General features: G+C 44.0%; 1 protein-coding gene across 2 annotated transcripts in view; it reads right to left on the reverse strand.

The window, feature by feature from the left end:
* Positions 1–27,831, reverse strand: part of KIF5A (kinesin family member 5A) — a 165,338-nt gene that overhangs the window by 57,480 nt on the left and 80,027 nt on the right. For both annotated transcript variants that reach the window (XM_030195222.1, XM_030195221.1), the window contains 8 exons: positions 27,258–27,404; positions 24,008–24,196; positions 21,085–21,202; positions 16,869–16,933; positions 16,025–16,134; positions 15,034–15,135; positions 10,921–10,981; positions 9,734–9,805 (listed from right to left, as the gene is read on the reverse strand). In XM_030195222.1, the coding sequence (XP_030051082.1) occupies positions 9,734–9,805; positions 10,921–10,981; positions 15,034–15,135; positions 16,025–16,134; positions 16,869–16,933; positions 21,085–21,202; positions 24,008–24,196; positions 27,258–27,404 (864 nt within the window). The remainder of the gene's footprint in view (positions 1–9,733; positions 9,806–10,920; positions 10,982–15,033; positions 15,136–16,024; positions 16,135–16,868; positions 16,934–21,084; positions 21,203–24,007; positions 24,197–27,257; positions 27,405–27,831) is intronic.

Here is a 27,831-nt window from a genome sequence, read left to right on the forward strand (position 1 = left end):
ACTGCAAGCAGGGAGTCCATGCTTGCAGAATTAACAAGAAGAGAGCCCAGAATAGTCTAGAAGATGTGAGCAATATGGCCACAGGGGAGTATAGGCTGCCTGTTGATCAAGAGGAGAGACTGGGAGCGCTATCTAGAGGAAGAAAGGGAAGAGGGGATAACAAATCTCACCAAACACTCAAACCCTCCCTCTAGCAATGTTGAATCACTACTCTCCCCATATTCACTCACACTGTCCAGCACATTCAGCTTTTCCTATACTCACCCAATCCCCTGTCATTCAATCCTATCCATTAACTTACTCATCTCTCTGTCACTTACAATTCCCATCCATTCACTCAGTCTTCTTGCCACTTTTAGCCCACCCATCCACTCATAATCCCCCATTCACTTACTCAGCCACCCTCTGCAAATCAAATCCCTAGTGTCTACTGACTCACTTGTCATCTCTCCATTAATTTACTCATTCACTCCCAGTATGCGCACTCACTCGGCCCTCTTAGTTTTTAAAACATTTTTGCTTTGTTTAGCTCTTTTTCTTTTTGTAGCGGCTACTTGCAGCAGTGGCCAAGAAACGAAGATTGGAGGGAGGAGCGGGAGGCAGGAAGTAAGAGAGAGAGAGAGTGGGGACTCGGGAGAGAAGGAGGGGAGATGGAGCGGGAGGCAGGAGGTAAAGAGAGTGGGGTGAGAAGAAGGGGAGATGGAGAAGGGCTGGAGAAAGAGAGAAGCTACTGGTGATAAGGATGGGGAGAAAGGGGGGGATCCTGGCAGAGATCAGAAAGAGGGAAGAAGCTGGAAGGAAGGGTAGGGAGAGAAACAGAAGACACATTGAAGGATGGGGAGAAAAAGGGGGGAAATGATGAATGTAAAAGGGTAGAGAGAGAGAGAGAGAGAGACACTGAATAGAAGAATCGGGAGAGGGGGTAGACGGATAGAAGGATGGGGAGAGAAAGAGGGAAAACAGATGGAAGGATGGGGAGAGAAAGGGAAAACGGAAGGATGGGGAGAGAAAGAGGGAAAACAGATGGAAGGGTAGGGAGAGAAAGACATTGGATGGAAGGATGGGGAGAGAAAGAGGGGAGATGGATGAAAGGATGCAGAGAGAAAGGGAAGAGACTGGAAGGATGTGGAGAGAGAAGGGACACTGAACAGAAAAGGATAGAGAGCTAGAGAGACACTGGATAGAAGGAGGGGGGAGAGAGACATTAGAAGGATCAGGAGAGAGGGAGATGGGTGGAAGGATGGGAAGACGCAGGATGGAAGGGTAGGGAGGGAGAAAAAGAAAGAAAGAAAGAGGAGACACTGGATGGAAGGGGAGAGAAAGAGGGGAGCTGCTGGATGGAAAAGGGGAGTAGTGAAAGACTGGAGAATAAGAGGAAAGGGCATGGGGAGGTGAGAAAAAGATGAAAAGCCATAGGTAGATGAAGTAAAAAGAAGGAAATTAAAGAATGGATAGTAAGAATGAATTAAATCTGAACAGAGAGAGAGAGAGAGGCAGAAAAATATTGAAGAAAGCAAAGAAAAAGGAGAGAAAAATGACAAGTGGCCAGGAAACCCCAGCAGAAGAGTTAAGCGAAAATGAAGGAAAGCAGAATCGGAGCAATGAGAAAAAGTAAATGGGAGCAATGAGAAAAAGTAATGGCCATACAATAAAGGTAAAATAATTTTATTTTTAATTTAGGATAAAGTAATATGGTACCTGTGTTAATCAAGTTTCAGAGACCAATACTTCCTTCCTCAGGTCAGGAGAGGATACCATAGCAGCATTATACTGACCTGAGGCAGGAGGTTTTGGCCTCTGAAAGCTCATTGAAAAGGATGTTAGCCTATTAAATTTATTTTCTGAAACCTGATGCACTGAAAAGCAGCACTTTACCCTTGTGTGACAAATGCATCTGATTAGTGTGACTAAAGGTTGCTGGGGGAGGGGGGTAGAGAGAAAAATTTGTGCCCACCCACTTTAGGTTCAGGCCCATCCAAAATTGGCAGTCTGGCTACGCCACTGGTTTAGAGTGGGGGGAAGAAGGGGCAAGGGCAGAGAGAAAATTTTTTTTTTTTTAATGATATTTTTATTGAAATTTTAAATACAAAACAAACCATAGCCATAGCTCATCATACATCTTTCCAAAGCTTAACTGAACATTGTTTTAGTCACTCAAACATATATCCCCTACCCACCCACTCCCATTCCTCCCTCCCTCAGGCACTACGGGGAAGATAACAGCTCTTCCCTTCTAAGCTCATATGGTTGCCAAATTTTTAGAAACAATGCAACCTGCCCCCTTCTCATAGCTGTTAATTTTGACATCTGATATATGAAATCCACCTTTCGTGCCACCAGCTGTAATGATGGTGTGTTTTTCTGTTTCCAGGCCCGAGCTATTGCAATTTTTGCTGCTACAAAGTATTGCACGGCCAATTTGTGCAAGTGGGCCTTCACTTTCGGGGGTCTAAGATGTAGCAGGCAATATTCTACTCGGACTGGGTATTGTATCTTAAGAGTCGTATAAACCATTTGCAACACCCGTGCCCAGTACTCTCTCACCTTTGGACAATCCCACCATATATGCATGAATGTCCCTTGTGACCCACACTCTCGCCAACACTCCGCTGACAGGCTCGGGTATATCCGTTTAAGCCTTACCGGCGTGTAGTACCACCAGTATAAAATTTTATACCCATTTTCAATTAGTGGTTGTGCGATTGAGGGTTTCAACAAAGATCTAAAGATATGCATCCAGTCACCCGAACGGAAGGTCCTATGCAGCTCCTGTTCCCACCTATGAACATAATAATCCTGCGGGGATACAAGCAAGAGCAATGCCCTGTATAGTCTAGTTACACTTCCTTTCCCCCCTCCCTCTCTAATTGCTCTCTCTAATCCTGTTTCCACCAGATCCAATTCCTCCCCTGCGCGCCGGCGTAGGAAGTTTCTTAAACAGTGGTAAAACACCAAGTCGCGCTCCTCTAGGCCATACTCTTCCTGCAGTTCAACAAACTCCTTTATCGACCCCTGTTCCCACACCTGCCCCAACCTATAAAGCCCTTTGCGTGCCCAGTCCTGGTAGGCTTTCTCAGACTCTCCCAGTGGGAACCCTGGAGCTCTACAGATAGCCATTTGCAAGAAATACTTTCTATCCGGGAACACCTTCCTTCTCACCTGTAGCCAGGTTGTCAATAAATGATTTAAGCCCACCGGGACCCTGCGGATTACAGCTCTTATATCACTCTCCGGAGACCAGAGAATATTTCCCAGATATCGCGTACCTAGCCATGCTCTCTCCCAGTGTAACCACTTTTTGTTGTTTTCCGGGTACCAATTGGCCAAAACCCGCAACTGTGCTGCTTGATAATAGAGGAGGAAATCTGGGACTCCCATACCTCCCCTGGACGGTGTTTGAAACATCATCGACCTGCGCACCCTCGGCGGCCTCTTCCGCCATATGTATGCAAACAGTTTCCTATTCAGCTGTTGAAAAAAGGAGCGCGGGATCGGTATTGGGAGAGCCAAAAATAGATATAATAACTTGGGCAATAACATCATTTTTATAGCATGCACTCTCCCCATCCATGACAATGTCATGCCTTCCCATCTGTCTAATTCTTCAAACAGCTCCTTCAGCTTTCTAGGGTAGTTCCCCTGGAACATAGTCTCTATCCTATCAGTAACCTGAATGCCGAGATACTGAATAGATTTCTCGGCCCACACAAAAGGGTACGCCCTCTGTAGCACCTTAGCCTCCTGCACTGGTGTTGTAAGGTTAAGTATTTCTGATTTATTGATATTAATTTTGAAACCAGACAATTGCCCGTACTGTGTCATAACCTCTATTACTCGCTTTAAAGACTGCCGAGGATGCGCTAAGGTCAACAAGATATCATCTGCAAAGAGCATGATTTTGTGTTCTCGCTTACCCCTTACCACCCCTTTTATTTCCCCATGCTCTCGGATTCTCTTGGCCAATGGTTCGATTGAGAGTGCAAATAGTAATGGAGAGATCGCACATCCCTGCCTTGTGCCCCTTCCCAGGTCCAAAGGTTTAGAAAGTGAACCATTAATCTTAATCGCTGCCATTGGCCTAGTATATAGTAGTCGGAGCCACTTCAAAAACTTGCCTCCTATCCCTATCTGCTTTAACACTGCGAACAAAAAGGGCCATTCCACTCGGTCGAACGCCTTCTCTGCGTCGACCGAGAGCAGAAGCACCGGTACTTCCTCGTCCCTAACTTGCTGAATAATGTGTAATAGGCAGCGGATGTTGTCGAAAGTTTGACGTCCGGCGATAAAGCCCGCTTGGTCCTCCTGAACCAGGGAGGGCATCATCCCCTGCAGCCTCTTAGCCAAAATTTTGGTGAAAATCTTATAGTCTGTATTTAGCAGTGATATCGGTCGATACGACCCACACTGCAATGGATCTTTCCCCGGCTTTAATATCACGACTATCTCTGCCATTCTCCAGGAGCTCGGAAGATCCTGAGCTTCATCAAAAGAGGCAATTACTCTCAGCAATAGGGGCGCTATCCACTTGGAGAATAATTTATAGAACCGAATGGGGAATCCATCTGGGCCCGGGGCTTTATTATTAGGGAGGTCTGCGATTGCCTTCTCTATATCCTCCAGGGTCACGGGGTTCGATAATGCCTCCAGCTCCCCCCTGGACACCCTCGGGAACTCCATCCCCTGTAAATAGTGGGCTACTTCCTCTGACGATACCACCCGTTCCGACTGATACAGTCGTGTATAAAATTCCCAGAACACTTCCTTTATTTTCTCTGTTTGGGTATATTGTTCCCCCGACTCATTCTTTATACTCGAGATGGCGTTACGCTGGGCCTGCTTTTTAAGATTTAGCGCGAGCATCCTACTGGCTCTATTCCCAAATTCAAAGTGCTCTTGTCGCGTTTGTTGTAGTTGCATCGCGATCTCTGCCATTTGTAGGTCATTAAGTTGGGCTCTAAGATTATGTAGCTCTCCTGCCTTTATACTATCAGTCGGGTCTGCTTTATGCGATCTCTCCATTTCTGCCAACTCCATCCTAAGGGAGGTTTCCCGCTCTACCCTCGTCCTGTCCAAATGTGCCTTAAGTGCTATTAATTGTCCCCGTAGAACTGCTTTAAATCCCTCCCATAGGCTCACTGGGTGCACCTCTCCCGTATCATTAAACTGGAGATACTCCTCAATGTATTTTTCAATTGCAGATATATTCTGTGGATCTAATAAAATCGCCTCATTCAAGCGCCATTGCCTCCACTGTTTACCCCCTTCATTTATCTTCATAGTCAGCACCACAGGGGAATGGTCTGACCAGGTTCTAGGCTCAATAACCACCTCCATCATTTTTTCCCGTATCAGACCGTCCCCCAGCCAATAATCTATCCTAGAGTATGTGTTGTACTTGGGGGAGAAGTAAGTATAATTCCTTTCTGACCCGTGATACTCTCTCCAGAGGTCTATCAGTCCCCACCGTGCCATCCATCCCTTCAGCGCTACTCGCTCCCTTTTTGCGTATGCTACTGTTCCCCCCGAATTATCCACCACTGGGTCCATCGTTAAATTTAAATCCCCACCCACGAGCAAATGGCCCTTGGCAGATCTCTGCAAAAGCCCCTCTAGCTCCTCCAGAAATATACCCTGTCCCTCATTAGGTGCATATGCACAAACCATAGTATAGTACGTGTTGTAAAGGGATACCACCACTATCACGTATCTGCCCGCTTTATCCTTTAATACTTTATGGACCTCCCAGGGAAGAGAGCTTGAAAAGGCTATAAGCACCCCCTTTGTTTTCTTATTATCTAAGCTAGATGCTCCATGTACTATGGGGTATTGTCTATGGCGCATCAAATGTTCATGATTACGTTTTAGGTGAGTTTCTTGAATAAACACCACATCCGCTTTTAAGCATATGACTTCTCTAAAAACCTGCCTGCGTTTCTGGGGGGTATTAAGGCCTCTCACATTAAGTGTTACACATGTGCATACAGTCATAACTGTCTGTTTCTGTCTCGCTATTCAAATCCCCCCCCTAGTGCCCTTTCCCTTCCCATCCCTCCCGCCACCCCCCTCCCTACCTTCCCCCTCCTCCAATCATGACATACCCTGTTACCCATACATGGCATGTCCATATAGAGGAAGTCTTGTCTAATCTTCAGCAACTAGCTATCAGTCTTAACAAAACGACACACAACTTCTCATCCTGCATGCAAAGCGAACTCAGCATAAAATTGCATCTGCTTCTCCCAGCAGCTCAATCCAGTCTCATCCCTTGTCTGCAGACTGTGTCAGTTTCTTCTCCGAGACTTGCCGGCGCAGTCTTCCCTTGCCCTGCGTGACTCGCTGCCATTTCGGCCTGACTTTCCTTGGGCGATCTGCTATCTGGGAATGCTCGCTCTCTGCAGCTGGTTCTTCCTGCGCCAGATATGCTTGGGCCTCTTCCAGCGACACCACTCTACATTGCTTACCATCCTTGTAGAACAGCAGGGCAAAAGGATGCTGCCATTTATACCGGATCCCTTCGTCTCTAAGTTGGGCAGTCAGCGGTCTAAGTTCGCTCCGCCTTTTGAGCGTGGTGGTCGACAGATCATGATACAGCTCTATGGGATAACTGTCCCATTCCACAGGCTCTGCTTCTCTCGCCTTCTTCATTATTTCTTCTTTTGTTTTATAGTCCTTGAAGCAGGCCACTATGTCCTTAGGTGCATTCTTATTCCGTCCTCCCAGCGCTCTATGTGCCCTCTCAATCAAGATAGCAGTTGGGTCTCGCTGTTCCTCCAGCGTCGACAAGAACTGGGCTGCTATACGCTGGACTACCTGTTCACAGTTCATGTACTCCGGGAGTTCCGGGACACCCCGAATCCGGATATTGGAGCGCCTGCTTCTGTTTTCGAGGTCCTCTACTTTGTCCAGTAGAAATTGGGTGTCCTCACGCTGACCTCGTGCCCGCTGCTCCAGCGCCTGGACTGCCTCCGCGTTTTCCTCTAGGCCCGACTCCACCTCCGCTACACGAGTGCCCAGCTCCACCATCTCACCTCTAAGTTCCGCCCCGAGGGCGGCTATATCTTGACGCACCTCTTTTAAATCTTTTAAGTCCGTTCGTATCTCCTGGAACCACGTGCAGAGTTTTGCCCAAACTTCCTGCTGAGGTATAGTCTCCAGGTCGCCACCCATTAGTTCTGCTACTTCTTGGCTCCCTTGTTGCGTTCCAGTCAGGCGCGTGTTCTCGCCATCTTGCGGGAGGCCCGATTTCAGCTCCCTGCATTTGAAGCCGTATGCTTGCAAATCGGCCGATTTGGCAGCCCCCGACGCCATCCGGGCTTTCTCCTCGTATTCCCCCCTTGTTCTCTTGTGAATTCGCTGGGGTGTGGGTCGTTAGTCCCGCTCGTTTGCTATTGCCTCGACAAGTTGCTGAGGAGCTCCCGTTTCAAGCAGCCATTCGTGCTGCTGATGTCACTTCCTCTCGGCAGAGAGAAAATTTTGTGTCTACCAAAAATTGGCTGTCTGGCAGGCTATGCCACTGGGGTGTCCCATTCTCGGAAAATCTTCCAGACTACGCCCATGTTAACAGACTGCTCGTGCGGTTGCAATATGCTCCTCAGTTTGTCCGCCAGGCAGTTGTTCTTGCCAGAAATGTAAGTGGCACAGAGGTTCATACCATGAAGCAGAGACCACTGTCACATGCTGACCGTTTCCTGACACAAGGGTAGGAATCTGTACTCCCCTGCTTGTTGACATAGAACATCACAACCTGTTTGTCTGTTTGAATGAGAACAATTTGGTTCTGGAGTCGATCTCTGCAAGCCTTTAGAGCATTCAAAATGGCCCGGAACTTGAGGAGATTGATGTGGAACTGAACCTCCTGAATGGGCCACTGGCCCTGAGTGTGAATCCCATCTACATGAGCTCCCCAACTCAGGTTGGATGCATCCATTCTCAACACCTTCTGAGGAGCAGAATGTCAGGCCATCTCTCATGAGCTAAAAGTGGGTCATGTAACAAGACGATGACCTCAAAGATTCAAGTAAATCTGATATAGAATTGTTAAAAACAGGAGGTGTCATATTGTGATTGGCCAACTTATTATCTGATCTTTTGAAATGTCATGGCAAGGAAGCTCTCAAGTGCCACAAAGTTGAAACAATTCTGTAAAGATGAATGGTCCCAAAGGGTAATGATCAACATTTACAGGAAATGTTTAGTTGAACATATTGCTGTTCAAAGAGGCGGCACCAGTTTCTGAGCAAAGGCTTCACTTTTTCACACAAAGATACTTATTCTTGAAACAATAATCAAACTATATCCTTTTTGCCTGATAGTTTACTTTTTCAAAAAGTACAAAGACTACAGGATACTCCATGAAATTATATGGTAATAGCTTTAAAACAAATAGGAGGAAATATTTTTCCACTCAAATAGTTAAGCTCTGGAACTCATTGCCAGAGAATGTGGTAAAAGCAGATAGCATATCTGGGTTTTAAAAAGATTTGGACAAGTTCCTAGAGGAAAAGTCTATAAACTGCTGTTAAGATAGAAATGGGGAAAGCCACTGCTGTCCATGAAATAGGTAGCATGGAATCTTGCTACTATTTGGGATTCCGTCTGGTACCTGTGACCTGGATTAGCCACTGTTGGAAGCAGGATACTGGATTAGATGGACCTTCAGTCTGATTCAGTATGGCAATTTTTACAACTTATGTTCTTTATTCAATGAGGTTATCTTTCTTTCTTTCTTTCTTTCTTTCTTTCTTTCTTTCTTTCTTTCTTTCTTTCTTATCAGTGTTTAAATTAGGATATAATCATATTTTGAGTATAAATTGTGCCAAAATACAGGCCATCCTAGAGGGCTCACAAACTCACTCAGCACTGTGCATATCTTGAAACATAAGAGGTCAGCACATCCACCCTGCAAGTCTGAAAAATATTACTGATATACTGCCAACCAGCTGGTTGATCCAGACACTCTGGCATCAGGTATATACACCTGATATGCATAGCATCAAGGATAACCATAGAGTAGCATTTTGTGTTTTCCCCATACAAGATGTGGAACAAGAAACTGGCACAGCAGCATCAACAACAACCCTGATGCTGCCTTCTCATATTTGGCCCCCTCCACTTCCATTTTCTGTCACTGCAGTGATGCAGCAGCTGCTTCCATGTTTCTGTTGGCAATAATGTCATTAGCCATGCTTCTGGGAGGGGAGGCACAGCATTGAGGGGGTATTCAGAAGATACTGGCAACTACTGCTGCTGCTACTGTTCCTATCCAGCATTGCACCACCCACCATCTGTCCCTCTTTTCCTCAAGTCATAGAAGCACTGGGGTTGAAATGCTACACACTCACTCCACTGTGGGTCAATGCTCTTGGGCTGTCTCTGACCTGCTTCAGGCAAAGTATATTAGGGAAGGGTTAACTTCCTCAAGCCTTTTATACAAGCTTTGTTTGTCTTTATGGTAATGGTTCTCAGTCTGTGGTTCTCTAGGCCTTAGGTATGGTTGTTTGGAATGCTCTGCATAATTTATTATGCCAACTTTATGGGAAAAACACTGAGGCCATGTTTCTCCACCCCTGAAATATTGGTTAAATGATGTCAGTCATGAGGCTGGTTCCATGTCTTGACCCCATCTTCTCCTTCCAACCTCCAGAAAAAGGGGAGAAGTCCCATGAAATTCCTACAGCTGCACTAAGATGGACCAGGTAGAAAGGAGAGAGTCACCATCAACATCCACACTTACTTTTTTAACTCGACTCGTGACGTCTTGAACAAAAAGCTTCCTAAGGTTGTGGAGGGTCTGGAGTTCACGGGCCTACATGAGGGAGAGAAAAAAAACTGCTGACAAAATAGCATCCCCAGATGCCCACAAATCTTGGAGATCCAAGTATTACCATACCACCAAGACAGTAAACTAAGAACAACATTGGATGTGGAAGAAGGGAGATGTGCCATTATCTCTTTGCAACTACAGGCCACTGTTGTACTTATACAATATATGAGATAGAATGAAAGGTAATGGCAATGGTACTTATAATCCGCCAACTCCCATATACAGGTTCAAAGCGGATTACATAAGATTCAAATACAATCTTACAGAATCCCAGAATAAGAAAAGTATAAAAGAAAAAGCCTTCAATTGTAACCTAATATAACAATTTTTCAAACAGATGTGCTTTTAAATGCTTTCAGAATAGCAAATATGAAGAAATTGTCCCAAGTTTCCTAGGTAAAGAGCACCATATTGAAACTGCTTGATAAGGAAAAGATAATGGCACAGCTTTTTTATATATATATAACTTTCACACAAGGGAAATGTTTAAAGTGCACAGTGTCTCCCTGATAAGCTGAATGGGAAAGAGAAAGAAGAGAGCATTTGATAGGAAGGAGTAAGGAGAAAGGCCCACACACAATGACAGCCCATGCATGTTAGGTACTTGATGAGATTTAGAGACAGACTTTATGTAACTTTGAGGAGATCCAGATCAGAACACTAAAAACAGAGGCTATACATGGCATCCTTAATATAGATGACTGGGAAGAAGAAGGAATGATGACTAGGAAGAAGAAAGAATGATAAAGCCTTTGTGTGATCACTTCTAATTAGAGGAAGGAGCAATGAACAGTGAACCTCATATCTATTGCTGCCCTTTGATGACACCATCCTTTTTCATTGTTCGGAGGGTGAAGGGGCACAAATGACTCCCATACTTTTGATTTCTGGCCCACAGTTGTGTTTGTGACTGATAACAAGCTGGTACACTTATCCCCTGTTATCGACCTTGCTCCCATTGTGGAATAGCCGAAGAAGGCAAACTAGGGAGATAATCAAAGCCAACGTTTATGGGAAAGTAAAGGTTCCCTCCACAAACCTGCAGTAAGGACCACAAGAAGGAACTACACCTTGTGACTCCCTTAAGGGACACTTACCACTGTCTCCTCCAGGCCTTTAAGATCCTGCTTAGACTGCTCATGCCTTTCGTGAAGAAATCTGTGGTATAGAAAAAGAAAACCCAGTCAAAATAGAAATTATTTCACTTTCTGTCAGCCCTGTAAACATGATCACATCACACTATTTTTGCAAAAACTTCACTGGCTATCAGTACAATACAAGGTTAAATTTAAAACTCTCTGTCTGATCTTCAAGGCCCTTAAAGGAAATGGTCCAAAGTACTTACTTGTGGAACAGTATCTCCCTGTACACACCTCCAAGGTCACTAAGGTCCTCCCAAGGAGTATCCTTAACCACACCCTCTCCAAAGGACATCATGCAATGTGATACCTGTTAGCAAGCCATCTCTGGAGTAGCCCCTACACTCTGGAATGCACTCCCTGAAAAGTTTTGCTTAACAAAAGACTGTCTCTACTACTTCAGGAAGCAGGTGAAAGCTTGACTCTTCACCTAGGCCTTTAATGGAAGAAGTAACTAACTTGCTAGTCATACACACAAGGAGTGACACTAGCAGCACATACTATAGCAGGCAGGGCTTTTTTTGTAGAGGTACTGAGTACCAGCACCTTTTCCATTGTCTGCTAAAATTGACCCAAGGACCCCAAGTTTTAATGAAAGAGCTCAGGCTCTACACACCAATTGTGCCTTGTCATAGGTTCTGTGACTGGTTGCAGGGGGCCTGGCTATTGTGGGGTGGATCCCTCAGTGATCACCCCACCCGTGAAGGGTGGCCTAGCATTTGAGCGTGGTTGCCAGGTGGGCGGTTTTCCCGCCCAATTGGGCGGTTTTCCGCGACCCACTGCGGGAAATATTTGCCCGCTGCAGGTCGCGTTTTGTGGGGCTTGTTTTTGTTTTTTTTCTGCGGTTTTTGTGCGGTTTTTTTGGGCCGTGGGGGCGGGGCTAGTGACATTTTGGGCGGGGTTAGATGACGTTTTGGGCGGGGCTGATGATGTTTTGGGTGGGACTGATGATGGAGGAGGCGGGGCTGGTGATGGAGGAGGCGGGGCCGACAGAGGTGACGGGGCCGATGACAAAAGAGGCGGGGTCGATGACGGCGGGGGCGGGGTTGATGAGGGCAGGGGCGGGGTTGATGACGGCGGGGTGGGGGTGTGAACTTTTTGGGCGGGTTTGGGGACCGGGTACCTGGCAACCCTGCATTTGAGTACCGGCACTTTTTTTGCTAGAAAAGATGCACTGATAGCAGCACATGTTTATCCACTCCTGCCCTAGCTAAGATAATATTCAATCACCTTTCTGACCTCACATGCAACTTTCTTTAGTCACCTTATTTTATTACTGCCATCTTTACTTACACCCTATGCTGTCTATTAAAATGTTTTATGCGTATTGTATTGATGTTGTAATGTAGCATACTATCGGCCTTATTTTCGAAAGTGATGGGCACCCAGATTTCGACCCAAATCGGGAGATGGGCGCCCATCTCGCAAAGGCGCCCAAATTGGTATAATCGAAAGCCGATTTTGGGCGTCTTCAACTGCACTCCGTAGCAGGAACGAACAAAGTTGATGGGGGGGTGTCGGAGGCATGGTGAAGGCGGGACTGGGGCGTGTTTATCGGCTGAGGAGAGATGGGCGCCCTCGGCCGATAATCAAAAAAACAAAGGCGAATTTGGGTCACTTTTTTTGGACCCTTTTTTTTCACAAACAAGTCCCAAAAAAGTGCCCTAAATGACCAGATGACCACCGGAGGGAATCGGGGATCACCACCCCTGACTCCCTCAGTTGTCACTAACCCCCTCCCACCAAAAAAAAACAACTTTAACAACTTTATTTTCCAGCCTGTATGCCACCCTCAAATGCCATACCCAGCTCCCTGACAGCAGTATGCAGGTCCCTGGAGCAGTTGTTAGTGGGTGCAGTGGACTTCACCCAGGTGGACCCAGGCCCATCCCCCCTACCTGTTACACTTGTGCTGGTAAATGGGAGCCCTCCAAACCGCCCCCAAAACCCACTCTACCCACATGTAGGTGCCCCCCTTCAGCCATAAGGGCTATGATAATGGTGTAGAGTTGTGGGCAGTGGGTTTGGGGGGGGGGAGGATTTGGGGGGCTCAGCACCCAAAGGAAGGGAGCTATGGACTTGGGAGGTATTTTACTTTTTTTTTTTTTAATTCTTACAAGTGCCCCCCTAGGGTGCCCGGTTGGTGTCCTGGCATGTGAGGGGGACCAGTGCACTACAAATTATGGCCCCTCCCATGACCAAATGCCTTGGATTTGTTCGTTTTTGAGCTGGGTGCCTTCGGTTTCCATTATTGCTGAAAAACGATACCGCCCAGCTCAAATCCGCACAAATCCGATGCATTTGCCCAGCACAAACCGTATTATCGAAAAAAAGGATGGACGCCCATCAACTTTGTTCGTTCCCGCGACGGAGTGCAGTTGAAGACGCCCAAAATCAGCTTTCGATTATACCAATTTGGGCGCCTTTGCGAGATGAGCGCCCATCTCCCGATTTGGGTCGAAATATGGGCGCTCATCACTTTCGAAAATAAGGGTGAGAATCACCCATTAATGAGGGCAATATGGAGTAAGCAAATTGGCCCAGCAGAGTGGCATAGAGTAACTAGTGCCCTGAAAATGACAGTTACAAATCAAGGTAAGATATACACAAAAACTAGCACATATAAGTTTGTCTTGTTGGGCAGACTGGATGGACCGTGCAGGTCTTTTTCTGCCGTCATCTACTATGTTACTATGTGTGAGAGGGTTAGGAGTGTAAATGTAACCCATTCTACCACTGGGAGTCAATGTTGATCGATAAGAAGCGGGGTAGCATTGTCAAATATCCGAGCATCATAAGGCAGGGCTGACAGCTGTATTTGAAATAGTATGAAGACGCATCAGAACAGACAACCTAATCCCATTCTACAGTACATTATAATAATCATGTCTATTAAGGGTCAAGGCATGAACAAGTACTTGAAGATCATTAAGTGCTAGAAATGATCTGACAGCACAGACGTGCCTAAGAGCCAAAAAGCAGGATCTGATGATCTGTTAAGATGCAGCAGTGTGCTCTGGCTAATCCTTACCAACTCAGGCTGCAGAAATGATTTACCATTGTTAGAATGGAAATTATGCACTGATTTGACATTTTATAATATTTATGAAGTAAAATTTAGGGTCTGAATCAGGAAGGATATTCTCTGACTCTTGTCTATGGGAAAAAGCTCAGTAAATTAGACCTTTAGCATAGCTGGCCTGGTTAGTTACAACTCAAGCACTGCGACCAAAAGTTGCCTTGTTAGGCAAAGCTAGTGCAGCTTTCATACAGCATCAACTGAATTCCTCTTATAATATATGTTAGGCTGGCACTTTGCCTGCATGCCAATATTTAATCCATGAGAGAACAATTCTAGTCTAAAGTGCTACAAGCTAGTCAGAGCTTCAAAATCTCCACACATATGAGATAAATTTGTATGCACTGCCTCATTCATATTCATTGCAGCTAGACTGAAAACCTGACTGGATTTTGGTATTCCAGGACCCAAGTTGCCTACCCTTGATTTCACCAAGATTATCCATGGCAAAGGATGCTGTTGTGAGACAATGATATGTGCCAATACATGCCATGAAATGAAAGCAAAGGCAGCTAGCAATACCCCAAAAGCAATTACCTAATAATTCCCATCAACAATGATTTTATCACTGCTAGAACATAGAATTCACATAGCATTAAAGATATTTTAAAACATTAGTTTGCACTGTTTTTTTTTTTCAAATCAAGAATCAATAAATGGGTCTCTACAGCAAGTCATTAAGTTCATAATAACATAAGAGTAGCCATACTGGGACAGACCAAAGGTCCAGCAAGCCCAGTATCCTGTTTCCAACAGTGGCCAATCCAGGTCACAAACACCTGACAGAAATCCAAATAGTAGCAAGTTCCTGTTTTCTAATGGCCACGTGAGCCATGTGGACTTGTGCACTGGATATTTATGACACATCTATGTCCTTTACAGCATAAGACTATGGCAGAATGGGAGATAAGGTTGGGGGAAGCCACTTTGCATAGTCCAAGCAGGATTACATAGGGCTGGGTTCTTTCCCCACCAAATGATGCAAGACTCACGTCAGCTCCTGCAGTTTGACGTTCTTCTCTTGTTCTTCACTCTTCAGCTTTTCATAGTCCGCACGGAGCTTCTCCAGCTCCAGATGCAGTTTCTGGTTTAGGCTGTGGAAGGCAAAACAACAGAAGAATTTACAAGGGGTGTCTTTCCTCTCTCCCATGGAGGAACAATCTTGTATGGTCACTCTCTTTTCTATTCCCTATCCACTTACCTTCAGGGGGCCATCAAGCATGGCTATTCTGATTATTATTTACATTCTGGCTCTTATCAGGTCCCACTATGCACAGCCACTCTCCTTACCAGGGGAGGGCAGCATGAGTGCACCATGTCATGCATGATGCCCTTTGCAGGTGATTCCCCTGCTTCCCTTTTTGTTCACAGCAGACAGCTATCTTACATAAGCATCCTCCTTACCACGTTCAACATAGCTTTCGGAAGAGTCCTTAATACTGGCTCCTTTCCTTAAAACTTCCCATCTGGATCTCATCAGGAAGCTATTATGCTAAGTTACAAAAGGACTATCTATATTGCAAATAGAAGTGTTGTTATCCTTAAGAATTATCCAAAGATGTAACCCATCTGCAGAAGGGACTTGTGTGGTCTCAGATAGCTCTTGTACATCATCATCTTTGGATAATTCTTATTGTGGCCCAGTAAAGTGAATAAACCACTCCGATTGTATCAATTGAAAAGAAAGTTATATTAAATATTATAAATACATAAATAAAAAAATAAAACCAACACCCAGACCCAAAAATTATCACAACTTGTGTAGAAATCTTTTTCTTCAAGACTGATCTAACTGCCAGCATTTGCCACCCTTATTTAAACAAAGTGAAATTAAATAAGTCTTTTAACCCCAGTCTCTTTGTAAGCTCACTGATTTTTAGAGGAAATCACAGCGCAATCATACAGTCTCAAGCACAAAGTAATGGAGGTATGGAACTGCACACTGCCTCCATCGTAAGCTGAGGGATTTGCATGTATGCTTACTCCTTCAGCTCATCAATGATCTTCTGCTTCTCATTGATCTCATCCCGCAGACGGGCCAGCTGCTTGTGATGTGCTTCCCGGTGACTCTCCATCTGCAACTCCAGCGCCTTCTGTGGAGAATACATATTGGTGAAATGCACGCTGCCCTTCTACTGTGCTTTCCTTTTCCCTCCCAGTCCACCCTTTCATCTTATTAGCTCCTAGCTAGTCCAACTGTCCTCCTGGTTCTTCCTTCTCTCTTTCCCCTCTTCATCAGTCTCCTTTATATTTTACTGTCTTCCCTTCCCCAGCTGCCTCCATGCCTCTACATCCTTACCTTCACTTCATCAACCTCTTCATGCCCTGCACTCCTCTCTGCCTCGCTACCTCAGCTTCACCTCTTCATCATCCTGCATTTCCTGAACACAGCCCCCAAATTCCTCTCCCATATCTTCACATCTTCACCTTGTCAACTTCTTTCATGTCTCATCATCCTTCTGCTACTCTCTCTTCCACCACCATCCATTTTCATCCTATCCTTCAATTTGTCATATCCTATTCCCATTGCGTTCCCTCTCTCAAGCCTACCAGCTCCCCTTCCTTCCTCACCTTCATTCTTCAGCTTCCTGCATGTCCTGCTCCAATCCTCCCATTGACTCCCCCTCCTTCCTCACCTTCTTCAGCCTCCTGCATGTCCTGCTCCCATCCTCCCACTGATTCCCCCTCCTTCCTCATCTTCATCTCTTTAGCCTCCTGTGTTCTGCTCCCATCCTCCCACTGACTTACCCATCCTTCCTCACCTTCATTCTTCAGTCTCCTGCGTATCCTGCTCCCATCCTCCCGCTGACTCCCCCTCCTTCCTCACCTTCATCTCTTCAGCCTCCTGTGTGTCCTGCTCCTTGTCCTTCATGGCCACTTCATGCACCGTTTCTGAAAAAGTTAGTAGTAGCTATAAGAATAATGATAATCACTGGCCTCGCTCTATGCCTTAGGTTATTAAAAGCATATGACATGTATTATTTTTATTATTAATTTAGTTAGTTTATTTAGGGCCTCTTTTACCAAGCCATACTAGCAGCTCCCAATGCGGTAATGGGCTCTGTCGGCATTGCCACATGGGAAGAGGCTCTTAATGTCTTGCTTCACATTCAAAAGAAAATTTCAAAGAAAATTACATATATAATCTTTGAAACCCAACTTTGTAGTTTATAGTATAAACATTACAAACAAATGGTCATAGCCTCAAAATTCACAGTATAAAATGTTATACATAAATAATCAAAACAGGCCACCCCGCCCTTTTAGATTGTTGATAAACAGCCAGGTCTTTAGTCTTTTCCTAAAATCTCTACATTCCTTATTATGCAATTATGCCAATATGTAAATGGGTTCAACTCTACGCAGTTAACTAAAGAGGTCTCTGAAAAGTTGAATGAGGCACTATGTCTGGAAGCTCAAATAAAAGTTCTTTTATGTCTTCACCGAGGAGGATTTGGGGGGGACACCGGTGCCGGAAAGAATATTTGAAGCGGGGGAGTCGAAGAAACTAAACAAATTCTCTGTAACCTTGGAGGATGTAATGGGTCAGTTCAGCAAGCTGAAGAGTAGTAAATCACCGGGACCTGATGGTATTCATCCCAGAGTATTAATAGAACTAAAAAATGAACTTGCGGAGCTACTGTTAGAAATATGCAATCTGTCCCTAAAATCGAGTGTAGTACCGGAAGACTGGAGGGTAGCCAATGTTACTCCGATTTTTAAGAAGGGTTCCAGAGGAGATCCGGGAAATTATAGACCGGTGAGTCTGACGTCGGTGCCGGGCAAGATGGTGGAGGCTATTATTAAGAATAAAATTGCAGAGCATATACAAAAACATGGACTGATGAGACAAAGTCAGCACGGATTTAGTGAAGGGAAGTCTTGCCTCACCAATCTAATGCATTTTTTTGAGGGGGTAAGCAAACATGTGGACAATGGGGAGCCGGTTGATATTGTATATCTGGATTTTCAGAAGGCGTTTGACAAAGTGCCGCACGAAAGACTCCTGAAGAAATTGCAGAGTCATGGAATCGGAGGTAGGGTATTATTATGGATTAAGAACTGGTTGAAAGATAGGAAGCAGAGAGTAGGATTGCGTGGCCAGTATTCTCAGTGGAGGAGGGTAATTAGTGGGGTCCCGCAGGGGTCTGTGCTGGGTCCGTTGCTTTTTAATGTATTTATAAATGACCTAGAGATGGGAATAACTAGTGAGGTAATTAAATTCGCCGATGACACAAAATTATTCAGGGTCGTCAAGTCGCAGGAGGAATGTGAACGATTACAGGAGGACCTTGCGAGACTGGGAGAATGGGCGTGCAAGTGGCAGATGAAGTTCAATGTTGACAAGTGCAAAGTGATGCATGTGGGTAAGAGGAACCCGAATTATAGCTACGTCTTGCAAGGTTCCGCGTTAGGAGTTACGGATCAAGAAAGGGATCTGGGTGTCGTCGTCGATGATACGCTGAAACCTTCTGCTCAGTGTGCTGCTGCGGCTAGGAAAGCGAATAGAATGTTGGGTGTTATTAGGAAGGGTATGGAGTCCAGGTGTGCGGATGTTATAATGCCGTTGTATCGCTCCATGGTGCGACCGCACCTGGAGTATTGTGTTCAGTACTGGTCTCCGTATCTCAAAAAAGATATAGTAGAATTGGAAAAGGTACAGCGAAGGGCGACGAAAATGATAGTGGGGATGGGACGACTTTCCTATGAAGAGAGGCTGAGAAGGCTAGGGCTTTTCAGCTTGGAGAAGAGACGGCTGAGGGGAGATATGATAGAAGTGTATAAAATAATGAGTGGAATGGATCGGGTGGATGTGAAGCGACTGTTCACGCTATCCAAAAATACTAGGACTAGAGGGCATGAGTTGAAGCTACAGTGTGGTAAATTTAAAACGAATCGGAGAAAATATTTCTTCACCCAACGTGTAATTAGACTCTGGAATTCGTTGCCGGAGAACGTGGTACGGGCGGTTAGCTTGACGGAGTTTAAAAAGGGGTTAGATAGATTCCTAAAGGACAAGTCCATAGACCGCTATTAAATGGACTTGGAAAAATTCCGCATTTTTAGGTATAACTTGTCTGGAATGTTTTTACGTTTGGGGAGCGTGCCAGGTGCCCTTGACCTGGATTGGCCACTGTCGGTGACAGGATGCTGGGCTAGATGGACCTTTGGTCTTTCCCAGTATGGCACTACTTATGTACTTATGTACTTCATCATGAATATCTTCTTAGTCAAGTAGTGAATATGGATATGATAAAATTAGCTGTTGTTCAGTGCAGGGGAATACAAAGTGAGGTGCAAGCTATCTTTCTTAAGTCTAGTCTACAGCAGGAGAGAGCTATTGTGAGAAATGTATTACAAATTTCTCTTCTGACACTATATATTTCTACTACCGCTACTTAGTATTGTTGATCTCATCCCGCAGATGAGTCAGCTGTTTATGATGTGCCTCTCAGTGACTCTCCACTGCACTAACCATTAGGCTACATCTCTACTCCTTATAGAGCCTATAGGGCCTTCCTACAATTGGACGACACCTGCCCTAAATGTCGCCAAGCAGCAGCTACTTTAAGTCATATGTTCTGGCAATACACGTTAATCCAACAGTTTTGGCAATCCATATTTCTTCATGTCTCTGCTTTTTTGAAAATTAACCTAGTTCTGACCTGTGATTTCCTCTTTGATCAGTTTGAACAAAGCAGTAGAAAGAGCATGGGAGGGTTTTACGCCAGGCTACTATGATGGCACGTAAATGCATTCTTCAACATTGGATGCATTCTGAGCAACCATCTCTTCTGCAATGGCAGTCTCACCTAATACATTTGTCCATGTCGATGATGTCCAGCAATGGGAGAGATTTCAATTAGTGTGGGAACCTTTTTGTTCTGCTTTGACAGCTGTTTCTCATAGTCAAATTCTTAATAGGCAATAGACTGTTTTTGTTGATTGATTTACTATGTTTTGGAGTCTGAAATTACTGTATTGTACTCCACTAACTCAGTTTCTGTGCCTTCCATATTTTTCCAAATGTGCCTATCTGCTCGTCTGGAGGCAGGTGGGGGGAGGGGGGAAGAGTAGATAGATGAAACAGCCTCAAATATTTTCATTGCACATTTGTTCATTGGTTAATAATGTAATAAATAATTTTATTGTTAATCTTTATTATTCCTGGTTTGTTCTCTTTATAACATATGAAAACTTCAATAAATAGAAATAAGCCTTGTTAATGCTACCTATAAGAATAGGGCTCTATCAGATAGGCTTCGTCTATTGTTACAATATCTAAGCACAAAACGAGTAGTTTATAAAACATTATTCAATGGGTTGTTTTCATTCCAGTCCACCTACCGGTGGAATTCTTTACTACTGAGTGTTAGGAAAATTACTCATTATAATCCTTTTAGAAGCGCTCTAAAAACTTATCTTTTTAATAAGGATCAGGCGACCTTGGTAGTGCTTTAGAAATGTTAAATAGTAGTAGTAGTAATAAATTATTTTAATAACGTACTATCAGTACACAACTATCAGACATAATTGTCCTGGGAATACCCAGTTTCTTTAACTTGTAAACTACACAGAACCCATATGAGACCTTGTGGGGTAGAAGTACTTATTGTTTTGCATTGTATTGTATTGTATTGTACTGTATTGTAAACATTATCCAATCAATATTCAGCTGACGGTGGTCATGACCGTGGCTAGCTAAATTAGCCGAGCCCCGGCCACTTAAATTGCTTTGAATATCAACCCTGATAATTATTATAACTGATTTATCAGACAGTTGTTGGGTTTAAATCAAGGGTTCTCAACCCAATCCTCAGGTCACGCTTAGCCAATCAGCTTTTTAAAGATATCTACAATGAATATGTATGAGATAGATTTGCATTCACTGCCTCCACTGTATGCAAATCCATCTCATGCATATTCATTATGGACATCTGGAAAATGTGACTGGCTGGATGTTTCCCCAAGGATTAGATTGAGAACTACTGGTTGAAAGCAATATCTGCAAATAATGGTGTGTTTTCTCAGTGACGCAGCACCTTGAGCCTGCAATTTGGCCAATTCATCGCTCAGACTGTCATAAGACTCCTCCAGCTGCCGCTTCTTCAGCTCCACAGAATGCATATACTCTGTCAGGGACCGAATCTTAGCCTCATGCTGAAAGAGAAATAATTAGTTGATCAGCACAGTGGTATAAGGAAACATAAATTATCCACCATTACAACCAGACGTCTCCAGCACCAATGCAGCTGCTAGATGTCTGTGCCCAATGGCCTCCTATGATTTCAATAGAAGCTCAGTACTTCCTTAGGGTTACCAGATCCCCTCAAACCAAATGAAGCAGATATCTCCACTCTGCTGTAAGTTGATTCTTTAGACTTGGTGTTAAGGGGAAAGGGTTTTTGGTATGGTTTTCCTATTTTCTAACTGGCAGGAGGCCACAAGCCCAGATAGATGCTGTTTTTTCCCCCGAACCATGATCTATCAACTGTGGTTTACATCAAATCTGATTCTTTTTAATGTCTTTTGCAGATAGTTGGGTGGGGGGGATGGGGTATTATTAGGAAACTGGGGTTTAAATATTATATTTATGCTGATGACATCCAGATTTATATTCCTTGTGAATGTTCGCTCCACTCTAAAACTGAAATATGTATAAAAGATTTTGGCCAATGGATGGTTAGAAAATCTGTTACATTTTTACTCAGATAAAACAGTTATCTTGTGGGTAGGGGGAGGGGTAAGAGGCAATCTCTTCCCAGCTTTGGCCCAAATGTTAATGGAGTGGTATTTTTACACCAGCATAAGGTATGTAGTCTGGGAGCTCTGCTTGACTCAGCAATGTTTTTAGATGATCAGTTTCATAAATCAAAATGAACTTTTTCTTTCTTAAGCAGATCTTTTCCAGATTATGTGGGCTACAATTTTCTAGTATTTGGATTATTTTGTTATTATCTACCTGGACCTCCCTAAAAACTGTTAGTCCATCTGCAATTAGTTCAAAATATAGCCGCAAAGCTGATTAAGGGTAGTAAAGTGGGAACATGCTTCTCCTCTCTTGCATAAGTTACACCGATTTCCAGACTACCAGAGGAGTTTTTAAATTGCTTAAGGGAATAGGACCCAAATACATAATGCATTATATTCATCAGTATATCCCTATGTAGGCCTTCAGATCACAATTCTATCTATATTTCAGGAAGAAGTGAAAGCTTGGCTCTTCAACCAGGCTTTTAGCGGAAGAAGTAAATGGCACTGGCTGCACATCCTATAGCAGGACATGTTTATCCACTCCTACACTAGCTAAGATCATGCTCAAGCACCTTTCTGACCTCATTTGCAAGTTTCTTTTCATTAGTCCTTTATTTTCTTACTCCTGTTACTCTATTTTATCTATCTATATGTTCCATCTTTGCTTATACCTTAGGCTGTTTATGAAAATATTTTACTATGTATTGTGTTGACCAGGAGGGGCATTTTCAGTATGACGTCTAAGTCCGACTTTGGACGTTTTGCGAAAACGTCCAAGTGCAAAACGCACAAAATCAAGCCATTGGGATGTAGGAGGAGCCAGCATTTTTAGTACACTGGTCCCCCTGACATCCCAGGAGGTAAACAGGGAACCCTAGGGGGCACTGCAGTGGACTTCATAAAATGCTCCCAGGTACACATCTCACCATTGATCCCTTACCTTGTCTGCTGAGCCCCCCCAAAACCCACTACCCCCAACTGTACACCACTACCATAGCCCTTACAGGTGAAGGGGGCACCTATATGTGGGTGCAGTGGGTTTCTGGTGAGTTTTGGAGGGCTCACAGGTTCCTCAACAAGTGTAACAGGTAGGGGGAGGTAGGAGCCTGGGTCCACCTGTCTGCAGTGCACTGCACCCAACACTAGACTACTCCAGGAACCTGCATGCTGTTCTAATGGACCTGAGTATAACATCTGAGGCTGGCAAATAATGTTTTCATCACATTTTGGGGTGGGGGTGGGGGGGTTAGTGACCACTGGGGGAATAAGGGAGGTCATCCCTGATTCCCTTTAGTGGTCATCTGGTTATTTAGAGCACCTTTTTGTGCATTAATCGTTCTAAAAACAGGTCTAGCTCAAAACATCTTAGTTTTAGTCCTGGACATTTTTGTTTTGTTCCATTATGACTGAAAAACGTCTAAGTCTTAGGAACGCCCATGTCTCCGTCTGAACACACCACTGATACGCCCCTTTGAGATTTGGACATACTTCTGACCGACTTCATAGAAAAACGTCTAAAAATGGCTTTCGCAAATACTCATTTGGACGTTTTGGTGAGAAAAATGTCCAAATATTGCTTTATGCTACTTTTTAGAGGTTTTTCTGTTTTGAAAATGAGCCCGATTGTAATGTAGTATACTGAATTATCTATTGCTTATGTTTGACTTATTCTTATTATACACCGCCTTGAGTGAATTCCTTCAAAAAGGCGGTAAATAACTCCTAATAAATAAATAAATTCAGTCCCTGTTGTCAAGCAATTTAAATTGATTTCTGCTTGAAAGTGTACCTTGCAAGGCCATGCACCACAGATATGGAACACCTGGCCTTTGGATATAAGATCAGAGGTAGAATATTTGAAGTTTTGGAAGAGGCTTAAAACATGCCATTAATATTCAGTCTGCGGCGGTGAACACTTTTCTTATATCCTCCTTGTGGTATGTGGAAGGGGGGAGGGAATGGCTTTGGATATAGAGTTGGGTCAATCAGTAGGAGGGGTACTTATGTCAATGGCTCCTTATGCTTGTCTGAGTTGAGTGATATCACTGTTCTGACATATGTGCAACTTGTAATCGGAGAACCCTTTTCTCTGTGATGTATTGTTCTTGTTAATCTTTGTTTTCCAATAAAATATGTTAAAAAAAAAAAAGATAGCTCAGACAGTCTCCAAAAGCCAATTTGTACGACCTTGAGGAATCCAACTGTTATTACCTGTGAAATGAGCAGCTGGCAGGAGGACAGCTCCCTGCCCGTGACCTCCATCTTACGATGACACTCCACCTGAAGGTTCTCCAGCTGCCGGCACCGCTTTACCACTGATTTCACCTCTGACTTGATCTTACTGATGTAGAGGCGGGCCACAGTGAATTCTTCTTCAATGGCTCCACTGATCTCCATCGGCTGATCCCCAGGGAAAGACATAAGAAGAGGCCCATTCAGTCCCTGAACAGCTGTTATTTATTATTTATTTTAAAAACTTATATACCATCTATAACTAGGTGGTTTCCATACAAACATTCATAATCAACCACAATACAAGCCATTACTCAACATAAAACAGCATACTCATATATAATTACCAAAATGCAGAAACAAACAGAAAAGAACAGTGATGGCAACACATAAATGAAAAGGTGTCCATGTTCTGGCTATCAAATGCCATAACTCTCAACAGAGGATGAATATGAACATCCACCAACCTGGTAATTCTAGATGTTTGACATTCGATAGCACCTAAGCTCAACAAAATTGCCAGTTATTATTGCAGAGCTTTCAGTTGAGCTGACTTAGCCAGAGCCACTCTATACATGAAAACACATTAATCCATTTCCAAAGATCCTATATAATCCAAGGTCTAAAGAGCTCTATCCAGAATTATAAGAATGGAGCAATCCATCAGTCAAAAACAGTAGACAACCCTAGAGATTTTGTCAGTGTTCTTAATTCATTTTAAATTTTCAATTTATTTTCCCCAATTTTATTTATTTTTATTTTTCATAGCCATAAAAAACCAAGGAGGTTTCAATTCAAGTTGTCCAGGGTCCAGACTACCATTATCGATGCCCTTCAATCTCCAGCCTTGGAAGCATACGAATAAACTTAATTATAACCAGGATGCTTACTTATTCTCTACCTCAAGCTTCTCTGTCTCCTAGAGGTACTGTATGCCTAATTAGTTAGGGTGTCATGTACTTACCCCTCCCCCTTATTTAAAAGTGAACTGGAGTCCGAGTCCACAACCCAGTCAGGTTTTCAGGTTTTCCCCAACGAATATGCATGAGATCTATTTGCATGCATTGCCTCCATTGTATGCAAATAGATGTCATGCATATTCATTGTGTAAATCCTGAAAATCCGACTGGACCATGGACCTCGAGAATCGACATTGAGCACTCCTGCTCTAGTATGATAGGTGCTTAGGAATGTATCCTTTCTGACTGACTCCCTTCTGTTTAAATCCTAGAGTTCCCATATTTCTTCACCCTCAGATAGGTCTCACTCGCAAGTTCCAGAGTGCTGTCCTCCTTCTTCTGATTCTTTGTATCTGACCCTTGCCTGCCTTCCACATCTGAACCTGCTCTGCCAGCCCTGACCTTAGTCTGTTTCTTGACCACTCTTCTGCATGCTGATTTGGTGTTGTTCCTGTTCAACTAGATTGCACTCCACTGAAGGGATTAAGAGAGATTGCCCCATTAATATCCCATTGGTTTTTGTCCTGGAATTCTGGATTTTTCCCAAGTCCATTTAGTAGTGGTTTATGAACTTGTCCTTTAGGAAACCATCTAACCCCTTTTTAAACTCTGCCAAGCTAACCGCCTTCACCACATTCTCCGGCAACGAATTCCAGAGTTTAATTAGCGTTGGGTGAAGAAAACTTTTCTCCGATTTGTTTTAAATTTACTACACTGTAGTTTCATCGCATGCCCTCCTAGTCCTAGTATTTTTGGAAAGTGTGAACAGATGTTTCAAATCCACCTGTTCCACTCCACTCATTATTTTATATACCTCTATCATGTCTCCCCTCAGCCGTCTCTTTTCCAAACTGAAAAGCCCTAGCCTCCTTAGTCTTTCTTCATAGGGAAGTCGTTCCATCCCCGTTATCATTTTAGTCACCCTTCGCTGCACCTTTTCCAATTCTACTAGTTGACTTAACATGCATTAATTCATAGGCTAACACCCATTACATTGATTTAGTGCACACTACAGCTTTTAAGGAGTACTAACGAACTGAGGGCTTCTCTTACTAAGCAGCAGTAAGCCCAACACAGGCTTACCACTCGCTATAAAGGAAGTACTGCCAGGCTACCACAGAAGCCCAGCGGTACTTCCCACCCCTTCCACACTGTCATTTCTGGCGCCACAAAAATGTATTTATTTTTGTAGTGCCGGACTGTACCCAGCGGTAATTGGGCAGTGCTGCATGCTGCCCAGTTACCACCGGGTTAGCGCCGGAGCCCTTACCGCCACCTCAGTGTGTGGCGGTTAGGGCCACCTCCTGAAATGCCCATGTGGCAAGTGCTTTACTTGCCACCCGGCCATTTCCTGCAGGAAAGCGAGACCTTCCCTTTACCAGCTGCGGTAAAAGGGGGCCTCGGCGCGCGTGTAAAACACTTGCCGACACCAGCACCGGCCCCCTTTTGCCACAGCTTGGTAAAAGGGGCCCTGAATACATGCTAATAAATGCACATTTTTACTAGGTCCCTATCGTCTCCATTCTAATTTATTGGGCACCACCTTAGATAAATTGTTTTTTTCAAACAGGTGTTAATAATAAGTCAATTATGATAAATAATGAGCAGTCAATATGGAAGATGCTTCACATCTTGCTTCACTTGTAAAAACACAGAAGGGCTAGGGCTAGAGCAGTGTTTCCCAAACCTTTATCCTATATAACCCTATTTTCACACTTAGACGTTGCATGACTCCAGATGATAAGCACAAAATAGCAGACCTCCAACTCATGTCCTCTGTCTTCAATGCCGTCCTTCCCCTCCTTATCCAAAGCATGAAGGCAGCAGCAGTAGCAGTGGTGGTGGTAACAGTAGCAGCAGTCAACAAAGGACCCTTTGTGAAGTGTGTACTCACAGACCCCAGTATTCTGCATGGAGTTTTAGCTCTACACAGGAGGAGGGGATGGGCCTGACTGCCACAACTGGGCATAGATCACATTTTGAGGTCCAGCTCTCTTCCGCTGATGATGTGACCCCTATCTGGGGTCCCAGTCCACAGTTTGGGAACCACTGGACTAGATTCTTCCATTTCTATCCTAAAATAAACAGCCATAACATCACTGCCTTGCACACCATATCCTGTTACAGAAATTATCTCACACGCTAGTGTAACAATTAAATATTGGCTGGCCAGTGTTTCCCTCATAATGTCTTAGTGGATTAAAGTATATTGTGCTGTACAACAGCACTGTCCATGTAGAATCCATGATTCCATGTGGAACCTCACTTACCAGTTTAAACTCTCCATTGCCCACAATGGCACTGAATTCGCTCAGGTCCTTCATCAGGCCATTCAGCACCTCTGCAATCCTCTTGCGCTGGTGAGCACTAAACTCCTGCATCCGATGCAACTCTGTCTCCAGGGCTAACACTGTGGCCTGTTGGAAAAGAATTCATCATAGTGGGTCATTTTCACTGGTTGGCAACCACCTTACAGATGCCCACCTTTATTTATTTGATGATAACTTCCCATTGTCAAAGGTGTCTTTCAGCCACACTTGAGGTGAATAGTCTGGCAGCATAAGTCTTCCATAGGGGAGAGGACTGAATAACACATTATTAGTGTTATCAATGTATTGTTAATTATAGTTGGGAAAATTAAAGAAGATGGAGATTGGAGCTGCCTTGAGCAAACAGAGATTTAGAAAAGCTTTCTGCCACAATTTGCAGAAAACCCTTTTTATTTTATTTATTTTCAAATGTATTCATCACCTTCTCAACGACATTGCTGTCCAATGTGATACATAACATCATAAAACATTATAGAGTATATCAACAAAAATGCATCAATTCAAATAAGAATAC

The sequence above is a fragment of the Microcaecilia unicolor genome, chromosome 3, assembly GCF_901765095.1.
Source record: "Microcaecilia unicolor chromosome 3, aMicUni1.1, whole genome shotgun sequence".
NCBI lineage: Eukaryota > Metazoa > Chordata > Amphibia > Gymnophiona > Siphonopidae > Microcaecilia > Microcaecilia unicolor.